Here is a 22,477-nt window from a genome sequence, read left to right as displayed (position 1 = left end):
CCTGCCATGAAGGTGCGTGCACAACCTCCTGAGGGGCCACTATTGAAGAGCTCTTACTGTCAGAGTTTTTTTACTGGTGTTAGTCAGAATCTCCTTCCTTGGGACTTGAAGCCATTAGTTTGAGTCCTACCCTCCAGAGCAGGAGAAAACAAGCTTGTTCCCTCTTCCATATGACAACCGTTAAGATATTTGAAAATGGCTATCGTAGATCCTCACAGTTTCCTCTTTTTTAAGGCTAAACATACCCAGCTCCTAGAGAGCACAACTGGAGAGAGAAGTAGGATGACCTATTAATCATCAACAGAAAATAAGCAAGTTGTAATAATGAAAAAGAGAACAAATGTCTCATCAGAGGGAGGGGAGGGAACTGGGTCCAAGTGACTGTGTGGCTGCTCAGTCTGGTGCTGATGGGCAGCATCAAGACCCCTGGCTCTCCCTTCTTCTCATTCTTAAACAACCACTTCTGATAGGGGGACCTCTTCAAATAGATCAGTGGTGAGCCATTTTCCTAAAGGCCACCTGCAGCAGTGGGTGGATGGGTGATCAGGGGCCACATGCCAGTGGTGTGGACATCGCCTGGTGCACACAGAGACACACAGGGGGGAAAGAGCACTTTGAAAGCAGAAGCTGTGCTGCCGACAGCAAGTGCAACCCTCTCTTTCAAAGTCTCTGCCTGCTGATGCACAAAAGGGCAGACCCCTCTTGCCACTGAAGCAGGGAGGGGGAAAGAACTTTGAAGGCACCAGTGACAGCCTGCACGACCCTGGCTTTCAAAGCCTCTGCCTGCTGAGGCAGAAAAGGGCAGATGCCCCCCCCCGGCCCAGCAAGGAGAGGAAAGCACATTTGAAGCAGGGGTCATGTTTGTGACAGCCAGCACAATCCTGATTTCCAAGTCTGTCCTTACCAGGAAGAGATCTCAGTCGTCCCTAAATTCAGAAGCAGGGAAGAAGAAGAGGAGGAGGAGGAGGAGTCTGGAGTCTCAGAGCAGCTAACAATCTCTTTTCCCTTCCTCCCCCACAACAAATACTCTGTGAGGTGAGTGGGGCTGAGAGACTTCAGAGAAGTGTGACTAGCCCAAGGTGCATGTGGAGGAGCGGGGAATCGAACCCAGTTCACCAGATTACAAATCCCCTGCTCTTAACCACTACACCACACTGGCTCGGGGAGTGCTTGGGCACTTGCAGAGGGCCACATCAAAGGTATGCAAGGGAAAAGGTATTGGTATGTATGGTAGAAATCAGCTAACCAGCTCTGCCAGCAGAGGGCAAGGACTGTGATTGTGCAAGGGGGCTTCCCTCATTTCCTCCCAAAAACTGGCTTGTGGGGGGTTAGGAGAACCACCAGAAAGGCACGCAAGGGGAGGAGAGAGGGGATGGTTCCATCTGACAAGCTGAAATGCTTGCACCAACAGCATTATGGAAGAACATGGCACTGACTTCCACCCTATGAGTGGTAGGTGTCCAAAAATGTGGAATAGAGTATTTTTCTCTGACAGCTCTCTATATAGAGTACCTTTTTTTTTTTAAAAGCATGACACATAGCTACCCTGTGCAGAAAAGGTGGCAATCTCTTGGACCACTGTACACATTACGTTGTTAGGTGTACACCTAAGCTATTTTGTATATATCACCCCCAAAATGTCAGGTGTAATGGTGGCAGACACATTTGCAAAACATCTCCATCATTCAGGGACCCAGAATCAGCCACAACATATGCTCAGTGACAAGTGTTGGTTACCTCAGTATAACGTGTGAAACAACCTTTAGATATAAAGGAGGTCTAGAGGGGAAGATTATATACCAATTACATCTGAGAGCAGCCAGTATAATCACAATTTCTCAGATACTCTTCCAATCATTTATCAGGTCCCAAACCACCATTTAGAAATCACTGGCTTTGTCAGGTCTTTTAATCACAGATTCCTGCATTTGACTTCATCCCCTTATGCTCTCTGAGGTTTAAAACGGAACATGATAGCTTTCTTCACTTTGGTTTCTAGTCAATTAAATGGGAACACAAACATATTCTTAAAACACACTGTCAGATATCCATCCAGAATACTCCACAAAGCTATCTGAAGAGCTGCACAGCGTGTTCTCACTAAAGGAGAGCACGTGTTGCGGATGGGGCCGGTCAAAGCACCCTGTAGTAAATAGGCAGGTTGGAATTAAGGGGCCTAGCGTTGGTTGGTGGTTGGTGTTGCTGGGGCAAATTTGATGTTGCAAATTTAGGGGTGGGATATTTAAGGATATTTAAGGATATTTAAGCAGGGTCCACAGCAGGCTACTTTCTCTTTCGCTGTGGACATCGGATCACCCGCCCGCCCTCCCTTGTTTGGGCTTGCGCCTTGACCTTGCTATGCCTGTGATGGTGTCGTCCGCATTGGTGCAGGGGCCTGGTAGGAATTTTTCCAATTGGCTGATTAGTGTGTGCCTTTTGGGTTTTGCCTACTGCTTAGCAAATCGTCACAACTTGTAAGGTTGGCGGTTAGGCATTGGTTTAAATTGGTTGGTGGAGGGGTATGGATTGGCTGTGCCTGCCCCTCCAATGCTGCTGCTGCACGGGAATTCCGTTAAAGGAATTCAGGGGCTTACCATCCTTTCGTCCAAACCCCTGGAATCGGGTTTGGGCCGTGTAAGCCCCTAGGAGCATGCGAGGAGAAGCTGAGGGTCTGTGTCGCAGCTCCAGTTATCCCTGAACTTGTTCCTCCACACTGGCTTTCGCTGGAATCCGGGAGCCAGTGCTGTCCCCAAGGCGGGGGGTGGGGGGACAGATAGTCATAACCAATGCCTAAGCAACCACTCACAATTTGTATGCTAATAAAGTTGTGGCCAAAATTATGCCAAAAACCTTAAACAAAAAATATGTGTGATGTGTGAGTTATTGGGGTAAGGGTGTTTTGGGGGACCTCAGCACGCAAATGTAAATAGCTTACTAAAGAACATGTTTTAAAGTATTGTCAGTCCAACTGTGAATGCCCTCTGAAAACAAAATATTTCAGATGATTTCCAAGCAGTTGGGAGGTTTGTGTGTGATATTCTAGCCTGTCATAGGAACTATGCAGAAACAGGAAGATAAAGCTCTTTCAGCAGAGCACCTGATAAGCAACAAGAACAAACTTACAAAAGTTCTCTCCTGTAGGTTCTATTATTCATATTACCAATGCTTTTTTTCTTTAAAAATGTTTAGGGGTACTCTCATTTTCCTACTCATATTGAAATACTGCCCCTCAGTGAGGCCAAACTTATTCACAAAATATTTAAGGGTATGCATACCCCCAGAAAAAAAGCACTACATATTACTATAAAAATATTGTCCCAGAAATCTCCACAATCGATCAAGTAAGTATCCTAGGTATAAAGAGGGGGCAATTCATAGAAACATTTTTAGACAGAAAAGTCACTCACTTTACCATTTTGGATACCGCTTGAGGGGCAAAGTCAGTATATTTCCACACAATATCCAAAATGATTAATGGTCTTAAGGATCATTCTTCTGCATGTGGAAATCTTGCAAATGCTCCTGGAAGAAAAGGAAGAGCTACTTATGGGGGGAGGGGGGAGGACTGCTGAACAAAACCATATTCCTGATTCAGTATTGATGGGATGAGCTCCTTCATCGCAATAACCATATTAATTGGCCTAGCATAATACGACATATGGCTAGCCTGTCAGTACTTACTCATGCCCTGAGCTTTGGACTAACAAAGTCAAAATGGATAAGAGAGAAATGAGGCTGTAGGGATGGACACCAGCATGTTGCTTCCACCCTGTCTCACCCTAAGATTTGACAATCAACCAAAGGACAGGAAACTGCATGTTTGTGTTGTCCACTGCAGAGATGTAGGGGTGATGGGACGCTTTGCATTCTCCTCGAGAGTTTTGCCTGGCTAGAATGTGTCCACAAATTCTGAGAAGGCCTCTAGCTTGCCTGGGTGTGCATATACAGTGGTACCTTGGGTTAAGTACTTAATTTGTTCCGGAGGTCTGTTCTTAACCTGAAACTGTTCTTAACCTGAGGTACCACTTTAGCTAATGGGGCCTCCCACTGCCTCTGCACCGCCGCCACACAATTTCTGTTCTCATCCTGGAACAAAGTTCTTAATCCGAGGTACTATTTTTGGGTTAGCGGAGTCTGTAACCTGAAGTGTCTGTAACCTGAAGCGTCTGTAACCCGAGGTACCACTGTACTGTACAAAGATAAAATTTACATTCTGGGTTTTTCCTGCTTTTGCCTCTGCGCCCCCCCCCCCCGGGCATGTGGTCCTTGAAAGGTTTCCCAGAACAGAGTGCGGCCCCTGGCCTGGAAAGAGTTCCCCGTCCCTGCTATTTGCAGGGATACGGAAAGAGTTTTGCCATGGAGTCATTAGCACCACTAGTCTTCCCAAATGGTGGCAAGAGATGTGTAATTTTATTATACCAATAAGAGGTGTCTGAAAAGGGAAATTCTGCCTGCTCCCGGAGGGTATGCCAGAAGCTTTTATATAAAGTTTAGATAAAAAATACGAGCACTGAAATAAACAAGATTTCTGGCAGCAGAGAATATGCAGATGGGGAAAATGTGCCCTGCGGGCTCAGCAAGAATCAGAACGGTGGGAGAAAAGAGAAATTGTGAACAAGGTAACATTCAAAGTCTCTGGGGTATCATTCCGGGGGGTGGGGAGCTTTAGCCAAAAATGCAGCATATAGAGTTGGAAGCCTTAACATAGCTGAAAGCTTCATAGTGCAAAAAATCAGAAATGGAAACACACAGCAGAGAGTAAAATGGGCCTGTTTGCCCTGAGGATATAGAGAGAACTGGTCAGATTCAGCTGATGAACTGAAGGTTTTGGCCCAGAGAACAAGAGATGGCAATCTGTTTGTGACTGCTGGGCTGGCCACAGAGGACTGGACCAGATGGACTGATCTAGCAAAAGCAGCATGGCAGTTCTTTTGGAGAATACACCCAGAATATGACCGTGCGTATCTGAAAGTGAAACATGGGAGTTATCAGCCTCTGCCATCTATCCAAATGACAGCATAAACTGTGGGAAGTGGAGACAAATCCCCACACTCAATAAATTATTCTCAGTGCCTCCGCCTTCCCTGACCAAAAATAGTAAAGACTGTGAGGGGAGGAGAACTGCATCTGAGGAGAAAAGCAAATGATAATGAAGGGGGTGAGTAGTGGTGCCTCTGTATTTCCCTTCATTTGATTAATGAGGAGCCAAGAAGCTGCGGGTTTGGGAGAAAAGATTGATGGCTGCAGAGAGGCTCCACATTGCGGAGATGAATGACTGGTCATCTGCCCTTGATGTGCAATGAAATGTCTTTTCTAAACAGCCATGCCAAATGCAGGCATGTCATGTTCCTTTTAGAAAGACAGATAAACACCAGGCAGATGGAGCCACCTGGGGTGCCTTGCCCCTCAGAAGGAAGGGGAGTGCAGGCTCCTTTGGGTACTCTGGCAAGGTCAGTGTGTTCGTTCGTTAACATCTGGCCATGAGATTCATTAAACTACGTTCCTTCTCCTTCCCACCCACCCCGCTCCCCCACAACAGTCATCTGTCTGCAGAACATGAGCAAGGCCTAGCCTAGGTGCCTTGCCGGCGAGGGAGGAAAGGACTTTAGGAGCTGAAGAGAACAATGTAATAAGCTCATCAATCTATGGATATCTTTGGCTGGTGAGCTGCTCTTCTACAGCTAGTGTGGAAGATGGAACAGCCCAAACGGCACAGTGGGCTGGGAGACGTCTTATCTCCATTAACGTGTTCTGCATGCATCAAAGCAGTAGGAGACCTATTAAGATTCAGGATTGAAGGACTGCAAAGAGAAGTTAGGTATGCTTTGGTTCAAGCCATCATGCTGACAGTTTAGATGCCTTTCAGGCATCATTTCTAAGAGGAAGTTGATTGATTTGTCCATTCAGATATGAAAAGCTAGAATCACAAAACTATAGAATTAGATAGATAGGGAAACCCCCTCGCCTCTGGTGAGGAATTTGCCTGATCAAAATTTTAATCTCCCCTCAAAAAAAATCTTTTTTTTCTTTTTGCTTGAGCAGAAACATCTGCTCCAAAATGTTGTTTTCAGAGAAATTCAGGGAGAACTAGGTTTTAATGTCATAGTGTTTTACATTGTGGTTTTAATTTATCTATTGTATTTTATGGCTTTAACAGAAGCCACCTCAGTATGATTTTGCCCTGCAAGATGGCATGAAAGTCTTTTGAGGGGGGAAGCCCCATAAACTATGTGTATTTTACCATATTATTGGCAGATACAGCAGCTGCAGGCATATACCCTCAAGTTAACATTATCATTGTTTGCTGACAGGCTTGTAATCCATAGCACCACATACAGATCTAACATCACTGCTTTCAGTTCTCCTGCTGTGCTTGCACCTTGCAGAGCAATGAGCATTAGATTACAATGACAGATGTATGTGAAGGATCATCTGTGGGTACAGCATTACTTTAAATTCCCTGCTAGGGCGAACTTCATTCTAGCGAAAGGGATCTTACAGAGAATGACACTTTGTCTTCTGCTTATGATACTCACAATCCAAACTTCGCCTATTTTTCTTTCTTATAGCATATGCTGTTTGTTAAATGATCATAAATCGATTGGCTCTACACAGGGTGCTGTTTTATTACCTTTTTTCTTGTGGTAGTATTTCTAAAGTCATAGGAGTCTGAAGTATAAGTTTAAGCCAGTGTACTCAAAGTGGAACGGGGATAGGATCATAGCTGTCAACGTTTCTCTTTTTTTAAAGGGAAATTCCCTTATTCTGAACAGGATTCCTCGCAAGAAACAGGAAAAGTTGACAGCTATGGATAGGATATAAAGACAAGCCACTTTTCAGGCACACCTATAACCATCTTCTTAAGAGGCATAATTGAGGCTGGCCTAACCATCTTCCTTTCTCCCAATAATGGGCCCATTTAAGAGCATGTGGATGGTTAGTTCCAGTCAAAGGCGACTATGGGGTTGCGGCGCTCATCTTGCTTTCAGGCCAAGGGAGCTGGCGTTTGTCCATAGACAGCTTTCCAGGTCATGTGGCCAGCTTGTCTAAACCACTTCTGGCACAACGGAACACCATGACGGAAGCCAGAGCGCACGGAAACACTGTTTACCTTCCCGCCACAGCGGTACCTATATATCTACTTGCACTGGTGTGCTTTTGAACTGTTAGGTTGGCAGGAGCTGGGATAGAGCAATGGGAGCTCACCCCGTTGTGGGGATTTGAACCGCTGACCTTCTGACGGGCAAGCCCAAGAGGCTCAGTGGTTTAGACCACAGCGCCACCCGCATCCCTTATCATTCCTTCACATATATACACAGGTGCAACTTTAGTTATTTTTTCCCCTGCCAGATGTTGATGCAATACCAAACTCACTTTATGAACTCAAAAAATAGTGCATTAGAGATATGATCTCTGAGTGAGGCCTTAACAAACCATAGCATATACATATATCTTGCTTCAGGGTAAATTACATCAGCTCTCCTTCCCATGCATACCCACTTCCATATACCCCATACAAATGCATTTATTACTTGGAAAGTGCAGGTGTTTGCTGGGTCTGAATGTTTTAGCATAAAATACCTGCATTTTATTAGGACATGAAGTACAAAATGTAGGGAAATATTGAAATGAATTGCAAACCAGTAAAAAACATATTTAATATCCATCAAGTGTAAAATGATTATGAGGCTGTAAAATGTTTACCCGGGAGAAGAATAAAGATGACAGATTGAAAACATTCGCTGAAGAAATGGGGAGAATAATAGATGGGGACAAAGGAAAATTATCTTTTAGCTCTTACTGCTCTCTATGTATCCATAAAACTTGGCTTGTAACATTTCAAAATGGAATTTAATATCATTTATTGCTTATTCATTGAAAGTATACACTGGAGAGGAGGAGGGGGAGAATCACTGTTTAAATATTATCGTATTTCAACCTCCTAAACAGTTTAATCTGCCAAAGAGACCTATAAAACGGAATAAAATTAAAAGATCACATTTTAATGAAATACAATTCCACATTTCTTTTAACACATAGCACATATGAAAATTTGCATTGATTCCTTACACACTTATTACTGCATCAACTTTATAGAGTTCTGGCTTAACTAGACACCACATGGGAGATATAGCCAATAGTGTCTCCCCAGTAATGCTTGGTAAAAATAATAAAAAATATTATTACATCTCCATCTTTAGGGGCAGACTACAGGCTCCCCCCATGGTTTCTAAAAGTCTTAGAAACCAGCAGGGGTGGGGTGGGGTCAATTCAGTTTTGGACCATGCTGGGGGAAGAGGTTTTTCCTTTCCCCCCATGCAGTTTTCCCAGTTAAAAAACCACGCAGAGAAGCTTCTATTTGACACTCAGAACAAATGTATGGGATACTGGAATCATACCTATATGATGATTTTGCACATGGAAAAAAACCAACAGCTTGCAGGGAACTTCTGGTACTTGTTACTTGTAATAATAATAATAATAATAATAATAATAATAATAATAATAATAATTTATTATTTATACCCCGCCCATCTAGCTGGGCCTCCCCAGCCACTCTGGGCGGCTTCCATAAAAACCAAAAATACAGTAAAATATCACACGTTAAAAACTTCCCTGAACAGGGCTGCCTTAAGATGTCTTCTGAATGTCAGGTAGTTGTTTATCGCTTTGACATCTGCTAGAAGGGCGTTCCACAGGGCGGGTGCCACTACCGAGAAGGCCCTCTGCCTGGTTCCCTGTAGCTTTGCTTCTTGCAATGAGGGAACCGCCAGAAGGCCCTCGGCGCTGGACCTCAGCGTCCGGGCAGAATGATGGGGGTGGAGACGTTCCTTCAGATATACTGGACCGAGGCCGTTTAGGGCTTTAAAGGTCAGCACCAACACTTTGAATTGTGCTCGGAAACGTACTGGGAGCCAATGTAGGTCTTTCAAGACCGGTGTTATATGGTCTCGGCGGCCGCCCCCAGTCACCAGTCTAGCTGCCGCATTCTGGATTAGTTGTAGTTTCCGAGTCACCTTCAAAGGTAGCCCCACGTAGAGTGCATTGCAGTAGTCCAAGCGGGAGATAACCAGAGCATGCACCACTCTGGCGAGACAGTCCGCAGGCAGATAGGGTCTCAGCCTACGTACCAGATGGAGCTGGTAAACAGCTGCCCTGGACACAGATTTGACCTGTGCCTCCATGGACAGCTGTGAGTCCAAAATGACTCCCAGGCTGCGCACCTGGTCCTTCAGGGGCACAGTTACCCCATTCAGGACCAGGGAATCCTCCACACCTGCCCGCCTCCTGTCCCCCAAAAACAGTACTTCTGTCTTGTCAGGATTCAACCTCAATCTGTTAGCCGCCATCCATCCTCCAACCGCCTCCAGACACTCACACAGGACCTTCACCGCCCTCACTGGTTCTGATTTAAAAGAGAGGTAGAGCTGGGTATCATCCGCATACTGATGAACACCCAGCCCAAACCTCCTGATGATCTCTCCCAGCGGCTGCATGTAAATGTTGAAAAGCATGGGGGAGAGGACAGAACCCTGAGGCACCCCACAAGTGAGAGCCCAGGGGTCTGAACACTCATCCCCCACCACCACTTTCTGAACATGGCCCAGGAGGAAGGAGCGGAACCACTGTATGACAGTGCCTCCAGCTCCCAGCCCCTGAAGACGACATAGAGATGACTGCAGTTAAATGGCATAATAATTGGAAGAAAGAAAAAACAGCTCTAAATTTAAAAAATGATACAGTCAAATCACAAAAACTAGTTTCAGCTCCTGTTCTAGCAGGTGGTTCTAGCAAGGGATGTGGCTTCCCGATCCCTTTAATTGGCTGATAGTTATTGATTTTGTGTTGCACTTTTTAAATTAAGCCGCTAGGTCATTGTAAATATTCTTTTTAAAAAATAACTGCCACTCAGTCTTGTTCAAAAGGTGGACAAGGAGGGGTGGCGTGCTCTAGCCTTCTCCTGTGCCCAGCATAGAAGCCAAGCAGGTTACCAGAGGAAGGAATAATAATAATAATAATAATAATAATAATAATAATAATAATAATATTTATTTGTAGCCTGCCCATCTGGCTGGGTTTCCCCAGCCACTCTGGGCGGCTTCCAACAAAGATTAAAAATACATCAAAATGTCACACATTAAAAACTTCCCTGAACAAGGCTACCTTCAGATGTTTTCTAAATGTCAGGTAGTTGTTTATCTCTTTGACATTTGATGGGAGGGCGTTCCACAGGGCAGGCGCCACTACTGAGAAGGCCCTCTTCCTGGTTCCCTGTAACCTCACATCTCACAGTGAGGGAACCACCAGAAGGCCCTCAGAGCTGGACCTCAGTGTCCGGGAAGAACAATGGGGGTGGAGACACTCCTTCAGGTACACTGGGCCGAGGAAGATCAGACACCTGCCCCCCCCCCCAGTGTCCCTATTTTCCAGGGACAGTTTCGGATTTACAGAAGCCGTCCAGGTTTCTGATTTGTTCCCAGAATGTCCCGCTTTCCCTTAGGACGTCCCTATTTTCATCAGAAAAAAGTTGGAGGATTTGGAGGATCCCTCCTCTAGACCCAGTATAGAAATGCAGTGGGCTGCTGCAGGAATGATGGGAGTACCCTGGTCCTCCTCTGTCAACTCCCAACAGACTACAAACATATTTTGCAGGCCAATGACATTCATGGGCTTATTACACTGTCGGTACATCCACTTTTAGCAAAGGCATAAAAGAGCTCGCTAGTACTGTCGTACCTTGGATCCCAAACGCCTTGTGAGCCGAACGTTTTGGATCCCAAACGCCGCAACCCTAGAAGCGAGTGTTCTAGTTTGCAAGCGTTCTTTGGAACCCGAACATCCAACACGGCTTCCAATTGGCTGATGGAGCTTACTGCAGCCAATCAGAATCCGTGCCTTGGTTTCTGAATGTTTTGGAAGTCGAACGGACTTACGGAACAGATTCTGTTCGAATTCCGAGGTACTACTGTATTTGCAGTCACAGAGCCACAGAGTAATAGGTGAAACAATGTTCATACTTCATACCCAATCTTGATGTGTCACATCCTTTAGCTATAGTACTCCATGCCTAGAACAATTACATGAATAGCTATACCAATGTAAAACATGGAGGCAGGAACCACGTTGTAGTTTTTCTGAGGATTGGCAGAAGATCTGGGAATGAGAACCTATCCCATCATTCTCTAAACTGCTTAGAAAAAGAGTACCGGTATATTGAACTAGCAGTATGTCTGTATTCCCTTCCTTCCCAAAAGACAGTAAAAAGCTGCACATTTGAAGTGCACGAACACAGCAGCACGTGAAAACCCAGGGCCATGATCCTAGACAGCCATATCCCTGCACACTAGGGAGATAAGCTCACACAACCAGAAAAGTTTTGGAAGTTTTTACTGCTGCCACTCAGGTGACAGAATAGGTAAAACACTTTGCCATATAAAAGCAGCATGCTTATTCAGCCAGGAAGTTGGCAGCAATTAAAAACTTTTTAAAATTTCCAGCTGTGTGCACATTTCTCCCATCACCTGCATAAATGACTGGCTAACATTGCAGTCACAAATCTGAGCACCTGTACTGGCTGGAGTTACAAAAAGTTACAGTGACAAATCTTTTATGGCTATATGTTTCTATTTTGCACCTGTGCTTTTGGTGTAGCAGTCAGGAATTTAAGTGCACAGTTTTATGTTAATCCCATGAACAAACTCATTTCTGACATACATCAGCTTAAATGAAAGCAGAATCAAACCCCATACACACAAAATAAATCCTGTAATATTACTCCCTCTGCTGGCCCTAAAACAGTAGTTTTCTGTACTGATTCAAGGCATGGAAATATTTTTTTTTTTAAAAATGAATTCTACAAATTGAAGACATGGGAACTACTTATGGTGTTTTGTCATTACTAAAGGCAAACAAGCACTATAAATAAATCTTTTTCTTCTGAAAATACTGGAGAAGCACTGAAGTTTGACTCTGAAGCAACAGTTTGTTTTCCCCCTGTAATCTTGTCCAGATGTTTTCCCCACCATGCAAGTAACATCACATGGAATTATTATTATTATTATCACTTTATTATTTTTAATACCCCATCCACTGGGCTGGGTTTCCCCAGACACTCTGGAGAAAGAAGGGAGCTACACTCCCTAGTCCAGCCATTGTGCCTCCTGTTAACTCTGCCCTGTCTACACATTGGGGGGAAGATCTGATCTATAGGTTGTCTCCATCTGCATCTTCTGCCTGTCTATCTAGTAAAAAGTACAACAGGACCCCCAACACTGCTGGAGGCAGGAGGACTTTGGTAATGATAAGTAGAGCGACATTTTTTTCTTCAGAGAATGTGGCTTATTTCATAGTAAAAAAAAATGCAGTAAATCTTACACAACGTGTTATCTCCAAAAGCAGATTACACGTCAAATATTTATTCACAGATTGAAGTAGCCATGTTACGTTTCTATATAACGTATTAGCTTCATTAAACAGTATATCTGGGGCAGTCATTCTGAAGGCCTAGCAATTTTGCTATTAAATCACAGGAAGCAAAGTCAGCTGAATGCCACTGGTAAAATAGTAAGTTGTCACATGTTATAAGAAGCGCAGAAAGAAGGCAGCAAACATTTCCAGAGCTTAAAAAAATGAGTATTGCCGGTGCTGTGTAAATGGGGATTTTCATATATCAAAAAGGCAAACTGTGTGGTACAGGGAAGGTGTGTAATCTGCAATTACCATGGGGGGGGGAATGCTTTATCTAAATGGACAATATCAGTCAATCTATCAATTAGACTTTTATCCTGGCCACCTCCCATTTTATCCCCACAACACTGTGATGTACCTTAGACTGAAGGCTAGTAACTGGCCCAAGAACAGCCTGTGAACTTTGAACTTGTGCCTTCCCAATCTAACTGCCATACCACACTGGATCTGTCTCCCGTTAAGCTGTTTGCACCCTCTCTCTCCTAAAGGTAAAGGGACCCCTGACCATTAGGTCCAGTCCTGACCGAATCTGGGGTTGCGGCGCTCATCTCACTCTACAGGCCAAGGGAGCCGGCGTACAGTCATGTGGCCAGCATGACTAAGCCGCTTCTGGCAAACCAGAGCATCGCACGGAAACACCGTTTACCTTCCTGCCGGAGCGGTACCTATTTATCTACTTGCACTTTGACGTGCTTTCGAACTGCTAGGTTGGCAGGAGCAGGGACCGAGCAACGGGAGCTCACCCCATCGCGGGGATTCGAACCGCCGACCTTCTGATTGGCAAGTCCTAGGCTCAGTGGTTTAACCCACAGCGCCCCCCCGTGTCCCTTCTCTCTCCTAAAGGAGCAGGCATTGACCACTTCTGTTCTACTTCCACATAGCCCTATTTGTTTGTATGCCACCATGCTATCTGTCAAAGGGTACCTCCAGATGGGTGATCCCTTGCACTACCCAATCATTGCTCTTCCACTGAAAGTTATTACTGGAATTGCAACCAACTATTCAATCCATTGAAGGTACTGCACTTTTTCTACAGGTGCATACCACTCTAATCCCCCCCTCATAAAATGATATGTGGATCATGTTAAATAAATAAATAAATAAATAAATAAATAAATAAATAAATAAATAAATAAATAAATGCTGTCCACAATAGTGAGCATGACAGAACAGCAGTGATGGAGATAGCAATTCATCTGAGCTGTCTTGTTTTTTAAGACCCCCCTCCCCACTCAATCTTTCCATTCTTGCTCTAGTGCTTGATTGATAAGATACATCTGCTGAAATATTCCCTCTTCTACAAAACTATGAAGGGGAGAGAGAACTCTTTTGCATCTGGCCAGCCTAGTTTGAGAGCATGGATGCGAAGGGAGCCTCTCAGCTGGGATTCAGAAGGGGGAAGAGCCTCTGAAGGCTAGATCTAGGCATGCGCACAAGCAAAAGTATCACTAGTGATGCTTGGTGGAAATGAAAGAAAGAAGTATGCCCAGCGCTTGTTGGGATTAACCCTCAACCTTTTCAAGGCTATTTGAAGTTGTCTAGGATCTTATACACACTCATACATACAATAGAACACACCTTCTAACACCTGATAAAAAGAGGGAAGGTTATTAGTTGGGGAGAGTTGTGTTTTTTCAAGCTGTCTCTGCGATAACAAAAACCTTGGCAGCCCTTCTTTGCTTCCCAAGTCTCCTCCTGAGTCAACAAGCCATTGAAAAGACCTTTTGCCTAGTAAAACAAATGTGATTACAGAAGCCGAGCTGAACACAGGAATGCAAATAGAGATCTGCATGTAAGCAGGGCTAACCTTATACACACATAAACCCAGATGCCATATTACACTCACTGACAAGAAAGAAAGAAAAATTGAGATCGCCCTCTCCTTTCCCCCCCACACACCCCAAAATGGTGTGTTGGTGAAAATGCTAATCCTGTAAACAGTTAAGGACAGTAACACGGAATGAAGGACATCGGTTAGGCAGTTGAAACCACGTACAAAGTATTTTGCTTCCTCAGATTAGAATCCCCCTCTGGTGAAGGCCACCTGCTATCTGTCAGGAATGAACTAAGTCATGGGCAGTTCAAACTCCACAGTGATGCATGAAGGCCTCGGAAAGGGGAGAGGGACAGTCAAGCAACTCTTCGTCGCTCCCAAGAGAAATGCCTGGTCTTTAGCTCTCCCTGGTTCCAGCATCTATGTTCAGCACTGCTTCTTAATAAGAAACAGGTGCTGGTTCTTTTCTAGCATTATTCTGTTAGTGAATGTTATCCTCTTTCTTCCTCCTCCGCCCTTTTAGAATAGAATTGCGGCGAAAAGTGCAACGATACGTTCTATTCTAATTTCTAAAATCAAAAACCCCTCTTCAAAACGTTTGAACAAACACAGGGGGAACTAGAAGGGAAGAGGAGGAAATAGCCTGCCTGAAAGATGGGGGGGGGGGAGCTGAAGAGAAGAAAGGCAACTGCCTTCAAACCAGAATTTATGTATGTTTTGTTTGAGCAGCAAAAAGCAGGGAAAACAGAGCTCACAAACCCACTTCTCCAAGCACACCCAAGAAAAAGTTAACTGGATAGCTGGGAGGAGTGAGGTTGGCTCACAGCTTAGGATACAGTGAGGTGGCCGGGGTGGGGTGGGGTGGGGAGGGACTGAGAGAAATATCTAAAAGGAGGAAGACAAGCCTAAATATAGTACCTTGTGCCACTGGTCACTTTACATAAAGACCACACAGGCCGCATTGCCTTTTTTTTTTAAGGTCAAAAAGGTTTGAGAAAAAATCAATACTCCTTTGAGGGTCCTAAATAAATCACACGTTCATATTGCCAGGCACTGTAAATCAATAGATATTCAATGGCTGCACATGCACTTGAGACTTTAATAGAGCACAGGCATGCCGGAATGTTGTGGAATGGCCTGTGCAAAGGAATCACATTCAGTCCATGCCCCTCAGGACACAGTCTGCGTTCCACCACAGAGGCAGAGGGCTGGCTCATCATGCCCATCATGTTGTCTTTTTGTGCTTTCCCACCTCTCTAAATTGGAGGTGGGAAAGCTGGGGCATTCCGAGTAAACGCATATCTGTAAACCTCTTTGAGGAAAGCACTCCAGAATTTGGGGGGGGGGGCACCACTGAGAAGGCCCTCTCTGTGGTAGGCATTTGGCTCACAATTTTTGATGAGTGCACCCAAAGGAGGCTCCCCACCGAAGGTCTTCAAGTATGGGTAGGTACATATGGAGGTAGGTCGTCTGTCAAATATCCTGGTCCTAAGTTCTAAGGAGCATTTAATGGTCCAAAGCAGACCAAGTTGCTTTCACATATGATCCCTCATAAATCCATTCTGCCTCATTCCCACATTCATCTGTGGTTTTATTTTAAAAATTCATATTTAAAGACAGACTGAAATAAAATATTTTGAAAGCATTCCATGTCAAAATACATGTTGCAACATTCAAAGGAGCATACTGTAAAATCTGATGGATAGCTATGTTCCAATCTGCACATTACTCCAGAAACTGTGGATCTAGCGAGTTCATACTGGAGTACAAAAAAATCAATGAATTCCTAAAACATCCCCACTTGACCCAGGCCCAGAAGCTAGTTGATAGACTTCTTTTCCAAATACCTGGTTTGTTGTTGTTCTTTAGCCATCTAACTAAGGTGGAAATCCACACACACCTATCTGGGAATAACTCAGAGGAAGCTCCTTCTGAGTAGATGTGTATAGGATTGAAATCTTAGTGGCTATCATCACATGTTCAGCGCCAAATCCAATAAGTGGAAGATGCATTATGTGGAGTGGTAACGCTATGTGAGGTTGCCTGGATTAGTTTTTCCTTTTGTGTCTGCCAGTATGGGGTTGAGGAATAGTAGCAATGTTCAGCAAGCCATCTGTCTGGTCAAAGAAAAGGAGGCTTGGTTTGGTGTTCAGAGCTCTGGCATATATACTCAGATTGTGTCCTTGGCCAAGTCATCCACCCACAGAAGAGGCTGCCTGTCGTATCTTTGCAAGATTTACTGCTCTGGACTTGCCTGTTTCCAATCAAGAGGCAAGCCCAGATTAGTGACTCATGCAGAAACAAATCTTTATGGAGTCTTCTGAGGAGAAATAATTCTTGCTTTTACATACTCTCCACATAAACTTCTTCAGATGGAAAATTTGAATTTAAATTCAGAAGAACATATGCTTCAATTACTAAAAGTTTAGGAAACGCTCTCCTTGCATCTAAAAAGGGCTATGAATTGCAGATTAGCTGACTTTTTGGACCTGCAGCTAACACCTTTAATCTTGCAAAAGCTTGCAACGTCCTCTTGGAGAGTGAGGAGGGCAATAGGGAAACTCCCTTGGGACAATTCCTCCCCTCTGCTCCCCCCCCCCAGCTTTGTGGATTCTCTGATATTCTTTCCCACAAGGTTATCAAAAAAGCTGAGCATGCTGCAGAAAATTTACTGTGGGTTGTTGTGGTATGCTACCACAATGTTCTTCTGACACATTCTCCCCTCCAAAAACCTTTCCTTGATTTTTCACAGATAACTATTTGTAATTCCTAAATACTTTCTAGAACACAATGTGACTAAATCACTATTTCAAGCTGATACTGCAGATGAACTTAGACATTGTTTCTGCCATAATAAATAAATGTTTAATATGACTCTGTTGGGTTTTCTTTTCATACAAGAATTGACATCACCAGACTCTTGATCATGTTATCTTACAGCATCAGAGTGAACAACCCTCCCAGGATACCATAGTCAAAGGGCACTCGAAAACAGCTACTTAGCATTTGATCACAGTAGATAAAAGAGTCCATAATTACTGTTAAATGAGTACGTACAGACAGACACATAAATTAAATTGTGCGGTGCTGGACAATGACATTTGGTTTCAGAGAGATTTCCCATTTTCTACTGTATGGCTGGAGGGAGGGGTTGTGGAAACATGCTAATGTGAAAAAAGGCTTTTGGGTTTATTCATTAAATACTTCATTTTTTTGTGGCTGAGACATGACTAAGTGTTTGATATTTATGCTATACGTACAGTGTTGAGCATGCTATAGATAGATTAGATATTAGGATTGCTGCAGTTAGATTTATTACACATCTCAGTTAGTATCCTAAACAGACTTTAGTTTGGTTTCCATTATTGACCATCTGGCTACTTTCTGTGATGAAGGCAAATGTGATTAAGCCAAATTAAGATCCAAATATGCCCAATTTTGCAATGGTTCAAACAGAGAAGGCCTATTCTTTACCGCTGGGTCTTCTCTCTCTGGTGAGTAAAACTGAATCTGAACAAATGAGAAAACACACACACACACACACACACACACACACACACACACACACCCCAATACACACACCAGTTTAGTTCTATGTGTTTTGCAATAGGGATTGGAGTCTTCCTGTTTGCCCAGAAGAGGCTGCCACTTTTGTGAGGTTTTATCAAGAGTAAATCCTGCAAGTAAAGATACAATTAGACATCCAGGTGCTCCTCCTCTCCAAAACTGAACAGTATGAGAACACCCTCCTTCTGATGAATATTTAAGCACTAGAAACTGCTAGTGCTTTAACTGCTAACAATAAAGAAGCACAAGGATTTTCCCTTTTTCATTTCTTAATAGCTTGGCAATGAGGAGGAAATCAGAAAACAGCAAAGCTGGAAATATAAAGGAACGCATACATACGCATTTATATTGTTTTATTTACTTAAGTATTTGTTTGAAGCATTTTTATAACATTTACAAATGTCAACACTAGGACGGTACTTGTCCTCAGGTTTACAATCTACATTCAAGGTGTGTCACTGTCATGGATTGCCTTCAGTTCAGTGAAGACTACAGTTCCCATGATTCCTTGTGAGACCCCATGCATATACCGGTAATCACACACACACACATTATTGAAGCGTTTCCTACACATTGCATTGCAAGAGCTGCATGACTACTTTTTTCAGGTGGTTGTGATTATCTGTTGAACTATGTAGGAAACTACAACACACACAAATATTTTCCCCTATGGAATTGCACCCACAGTTGTTTCACAGACAACCATGCTATGGCTGTATTGGATGAATGGCGCCTTAGCAAATATTTATTAGGATATGCCATCATGAGGCATAACACTCAGGAGATAACATTGCCCTCCCAAACGTCAAGTGTTAAAATTGAGAAAAACACTTGGCCCCAACATAAATACTGCAGTTCCCCATATTATTATTATTATTATTATTATTATTATTATTATTATTATTATTATTATTCTACCCCGCCCATCTGGCTGGGTTTCCCCAGCCACTCTGGGCGGCTTCCAACAAAAGATTAAAATACATTAAAACATCAGTCATTAAAAACTTCCCTAAACAGGGGCTGCCTTCAGAAGTCTTCTAGTTGTTTATTTCTTTGACATCTGATGGGAGGGCGTTCCACAGGGCAGGCGCCACTACCAAGAAGGCCCTCTGCCTGGTTCCCTGTAACCTCACTTCTCACAGCGAGGGAACCGCCAGAAGGCCCTCAGAGCTGAACCTCAAGTGTCCGGGCAGAACACTGGGGGTGGAGAGGCTCCTTCAGGTATGCTGGGCCGAGGCCGTTTAGGGCTTTAAAGGTCAGCACCAACACTTTGGATTGTGCTCGGAAACGTACTGGGAGCCAATGTTGGTCTTTCAAGACCGGTATAAATTACAGCCGCACTTAAATTCAGAATGAATGGGTGTTTCCGTTTAAAAAACACAATGGATTTTAGCAAAATTCTCTGCTTGCAAACAGGAGATAGGCAAAGACAGAAAGGAAAGTTCAAAAGCTCTGAGATTGTGCCTGCCAGAGTCATGAAGTTACATCGAGAGGAGTACCTACCAGGTTTAATCTCCAGTAACTTCAGCCTGGAGTCTTCAGGAGGATGCAAACGTCTCTTTTTGCGCCAACAACGAGCAGGATACGTGTAGAGCTGACCTGGTGCTAATCCTGAGGGTTAGAAGGAAATGAAAACAACAATTAAAACACACACAATTTTGTTTCACTGTCAAATCATCATTAGCCTTGCTAGAATCTCAACGTTTCTTCACCTCTGGAATTGTACTTCATTACATCTTGTCTTGGAAGGGTTTTTAGCACCTCTTCAAAATTATAGCCAACTAGAGCCTTGCAAAACTGCTTAGCATCTTTCCATAGCTGGATGTCACTGGATGTAGCAAGTGTAATGCTAGATGCCCCAGCACCAGGAGTGGTCCCAAAATCATGCGGCATGTTAACCATGTTAACACCACTCAGCTGCACAATGGTATGAATCCAGAACAGCTCAAAGCAGGTTGATTTGCAGCATGCACATTTGAATGCAAATCTCATGTAGACATAGGGTGTGTTCACATTACTGCCTTGGAGTGTAGTGATTTTTCCCCCTGGTGTGTTTCACAGCTCCCCCCACCCCGCCACCTGTTCACATCAACATACCTTCCTTAGTGTTTGATTTGTTTTTGTGTGTGTGTACACACCAGGGAACATTGATAGGCAGAGATGTCTTTACCCTACGCAAAGGTGCTCACACCTTGGCTAGAGATGAATTACGGACAGCTTAAGGACTGCAACTGATGTGAAGTTGGTTTGATAAACAATGCATCAAATTTTATAACAACGTACAGCATACATATGCATTTTGGATAACGCCTTGTGAACACTGATTAAAAACCCAGCACTGGAAACGCAGTGAGTGTACAGCGAATGGGAGTGTGAACAAAGTCTAAGCTTGCTAAAGAAAGCTAGCAGAGTTTATTTCTGAGTAGGCATGAGAAGACAGTCTTCTTACTGTAAGATTTACTTGGGAGAACATTGGCAAGCAGCAGTTGCGACATGCTAAGTGGCACCAGAGGAGGCTTGCCCGGGGCGCATGATGTCAAGATGGGCTCACGGATGTGAATTTCTGAAGTTTAATGCAGACACAGCTTAGGTTTTGTTTTCCTCTGCAGGAGAAACGAGTTTGTTGCTGCATTTTGCAGAATCAAGAGTTACAGCATGACAACTCCAAAAAAGAATCCAGACTAGTTTGTAGACTGCGCATTGAAAATTGGTTAGTTTGCTGCAAGTATGCCCAATAGGTATTAGAAATTCATAACAACCAAGAGAAAATGGTAATATGTAAAAAGGTAGCCTTTTAGCAAACTAACCTTGTGTACTGATCTAGAACACTGTATACTAACAATAGTGTGACAAACAGTTCACAAAATTGGGGTGGCAAGAAAAAAATCTTACATTTAAAATAAATCAATGAAGAGACATAATATATATATAGTATTATAATATAGTCTAGACTTTATGTTCTTCTGCTTTTGGCCAGTACAAAAGACAAATGAGTCCTGCAGGGCACTGAAGAAGAACCTGTTAATTGTAGCATGAGCTGCAATAGGTAAAAGATTGCAAGAGCTGATAAGTACACATGGGTGGAGGTGCATGGGAGCAAAAACTAGGTTAACAAGGTAAGATTTAACGATTTCCCCAAAAAAGCATGGAACCTAGCAGGGTTCTGCGTTTGCTGAAACATCAAAGCACAAAAGCAGCTATCACGTGGGGTACAATTACTTTTTATAACCCTTATTTAGACCAAGAGATACAGTAGCAAAATTGTAAGCCCACTCTAATTGGGCACCTTCTCAGTCTAATTCTCTTCTAAGCCTTTCTGTTTAAGCATGGCAATCTTAAGGTCAGAGACAGAACCCCCCGGGGAGCCTGAAAAGTGCTCCACTTGGACATTTCCATTTCTAATACCCTATTATTCATGTCCATTCATTTTATCACTTAGAGGGTGAACTGCTTGGCTCGTGGGCGTGCCATAGGAGCATCGCTGACAGGCACTGAAGAATGCTCTAGTGAATGTGGCTTTGATAATATGGTTGATGCTCTTGGGGGTCATAGTCCCAGCAGTAGATGAAAGGACAGAGCTGGTACTGGCGGGATTTTGTGGTTTTCCTTTCTTTCTTTTTGCAGGAGTTAGTTCTTAGATCTGTCTCTGTCGGGTGACCCACACAGGGCTAAATTTATAATTAAGCAAGAGGAACCAGCTCTTTTGGCCTGAAGGCAACCTTTGCTTGCATCCTACCTTTGGGTATCATTTCAGAAAGGAGGAGTGGAATGAACTACTATGGGTTTTGATAGCACCTTTCACAATAAAGATTTCACGGCAGACTTTACCGGATCAACACATTAAAATATTTCCAACTTAAAATATTTAATAGGCTGGGGGCAGGGGGTTGGAAAGCTATTTTCCTGGCATGCAAATAGTAATGCTGTAGTATCAAGCAAATTTTCCTGGTTCTAAAAATGTTGTCTCTGGAGTCTTTACCCAACTCAGCTCCGACTGTGAGGAGGGGGCTTAGGTTGATTTGCTTTAAAATGCAGGCCACACAAATTTCTCTTCCATTCCTACATGGCATCTCAGGTCAAAACCACATAGGATTTATATTTTAGCAGCAGAATGTTGAATTTAGCTTGGAAATAACCTGTATAATAAATCTTGCTACAACGTTGGCTGTTTCCGAGCACAATTCAAAGTGCTTGATCCAGATAAGACTGAAGAACTGTTAGTGGGCGATTCCCTAAACAGGATGGATGGGAGATTGCCTGCTGTTGATGGGGTTATACTCCCTCTGAAGGAGCGGGTACGCAGCTTGGGGTACATCAGGATCCTTTGCTGTCACTTGAGGCTCAGGTGTCCTCTGTAGTGTGCAGTTGCCTTCCATCAGCTTTGGCTGGTGGCCCAGCTGCACCCCTATCTGGACAAGGATAGCCTAACTTCTGTTATCTATGCTCTGGTAACCTCTAGGTTAGATTACTGCAATGTGTTATACATAGGGCTGCCTCTGAAGATAGATCAAAAACTTCAGCGGGTGCAGAATTTGGCAAGATGGTTTGAGCATATAACACCGATCCTGGCCTGACTGCACTGGCTGCCAATTACTTTCCAGACCCAATTCAAAGTGCTGGTTTTTGACCTATAAAGCTGTAAATGACTCAGGACCACAATCCCTCAAG

The 22,477-nt window shown here is 43.7% G+C and overlaps 1 protein-coding gene across 3 annotated transcripts in view; it reads right to left on the bottom strand.

Annotated features, from left to right (window-relative positions):
* The window catches only part of DPF3 (double PHD fingers 3), a 184,625-nt gene that overhangs the window by 63,426 nt on the left and 98,722 nt on the right, over positions 1 to 22,477 (bottom strand). For all 3 annotated transcript variants that reach the window (XR_008329943.1, XR_008329942.1, XM_053384383.1), the window contains exon 3: positions 19,313 to 19,420. Coding sequence is in view for 1 of the 3 variants with exons in the window: in XM_053384383.1 (XP_053240358.1) it covers positions 19,313 to 19,420 (108 nt within the window). In the remaining 2 variants the exon portion in view is untranslated. The remainder of the gene's footprint in view (positions 1 to 19,312; positions 19,421 to 22,477) is intronic.

This window comes from Podarcis raffonei, chromosome 1 (assembly GCF_027172205.1).
Source record: "Podarcis raffonei isolate rPodRaf1 chromosome 1, rPodRaf1.pri, whole genome shotgun sequence".
Lineage (NCBI taxonomy): Eukaryota > Metazoa > Chordata > Lepidosauria > Squamata > Lacertidae > Podarcis > Podarcis raffonei.
Note: the sequence above shows the minus strand (reverse complement) of the source record. Positions and strands in the feature narration are given on the sequence as shown.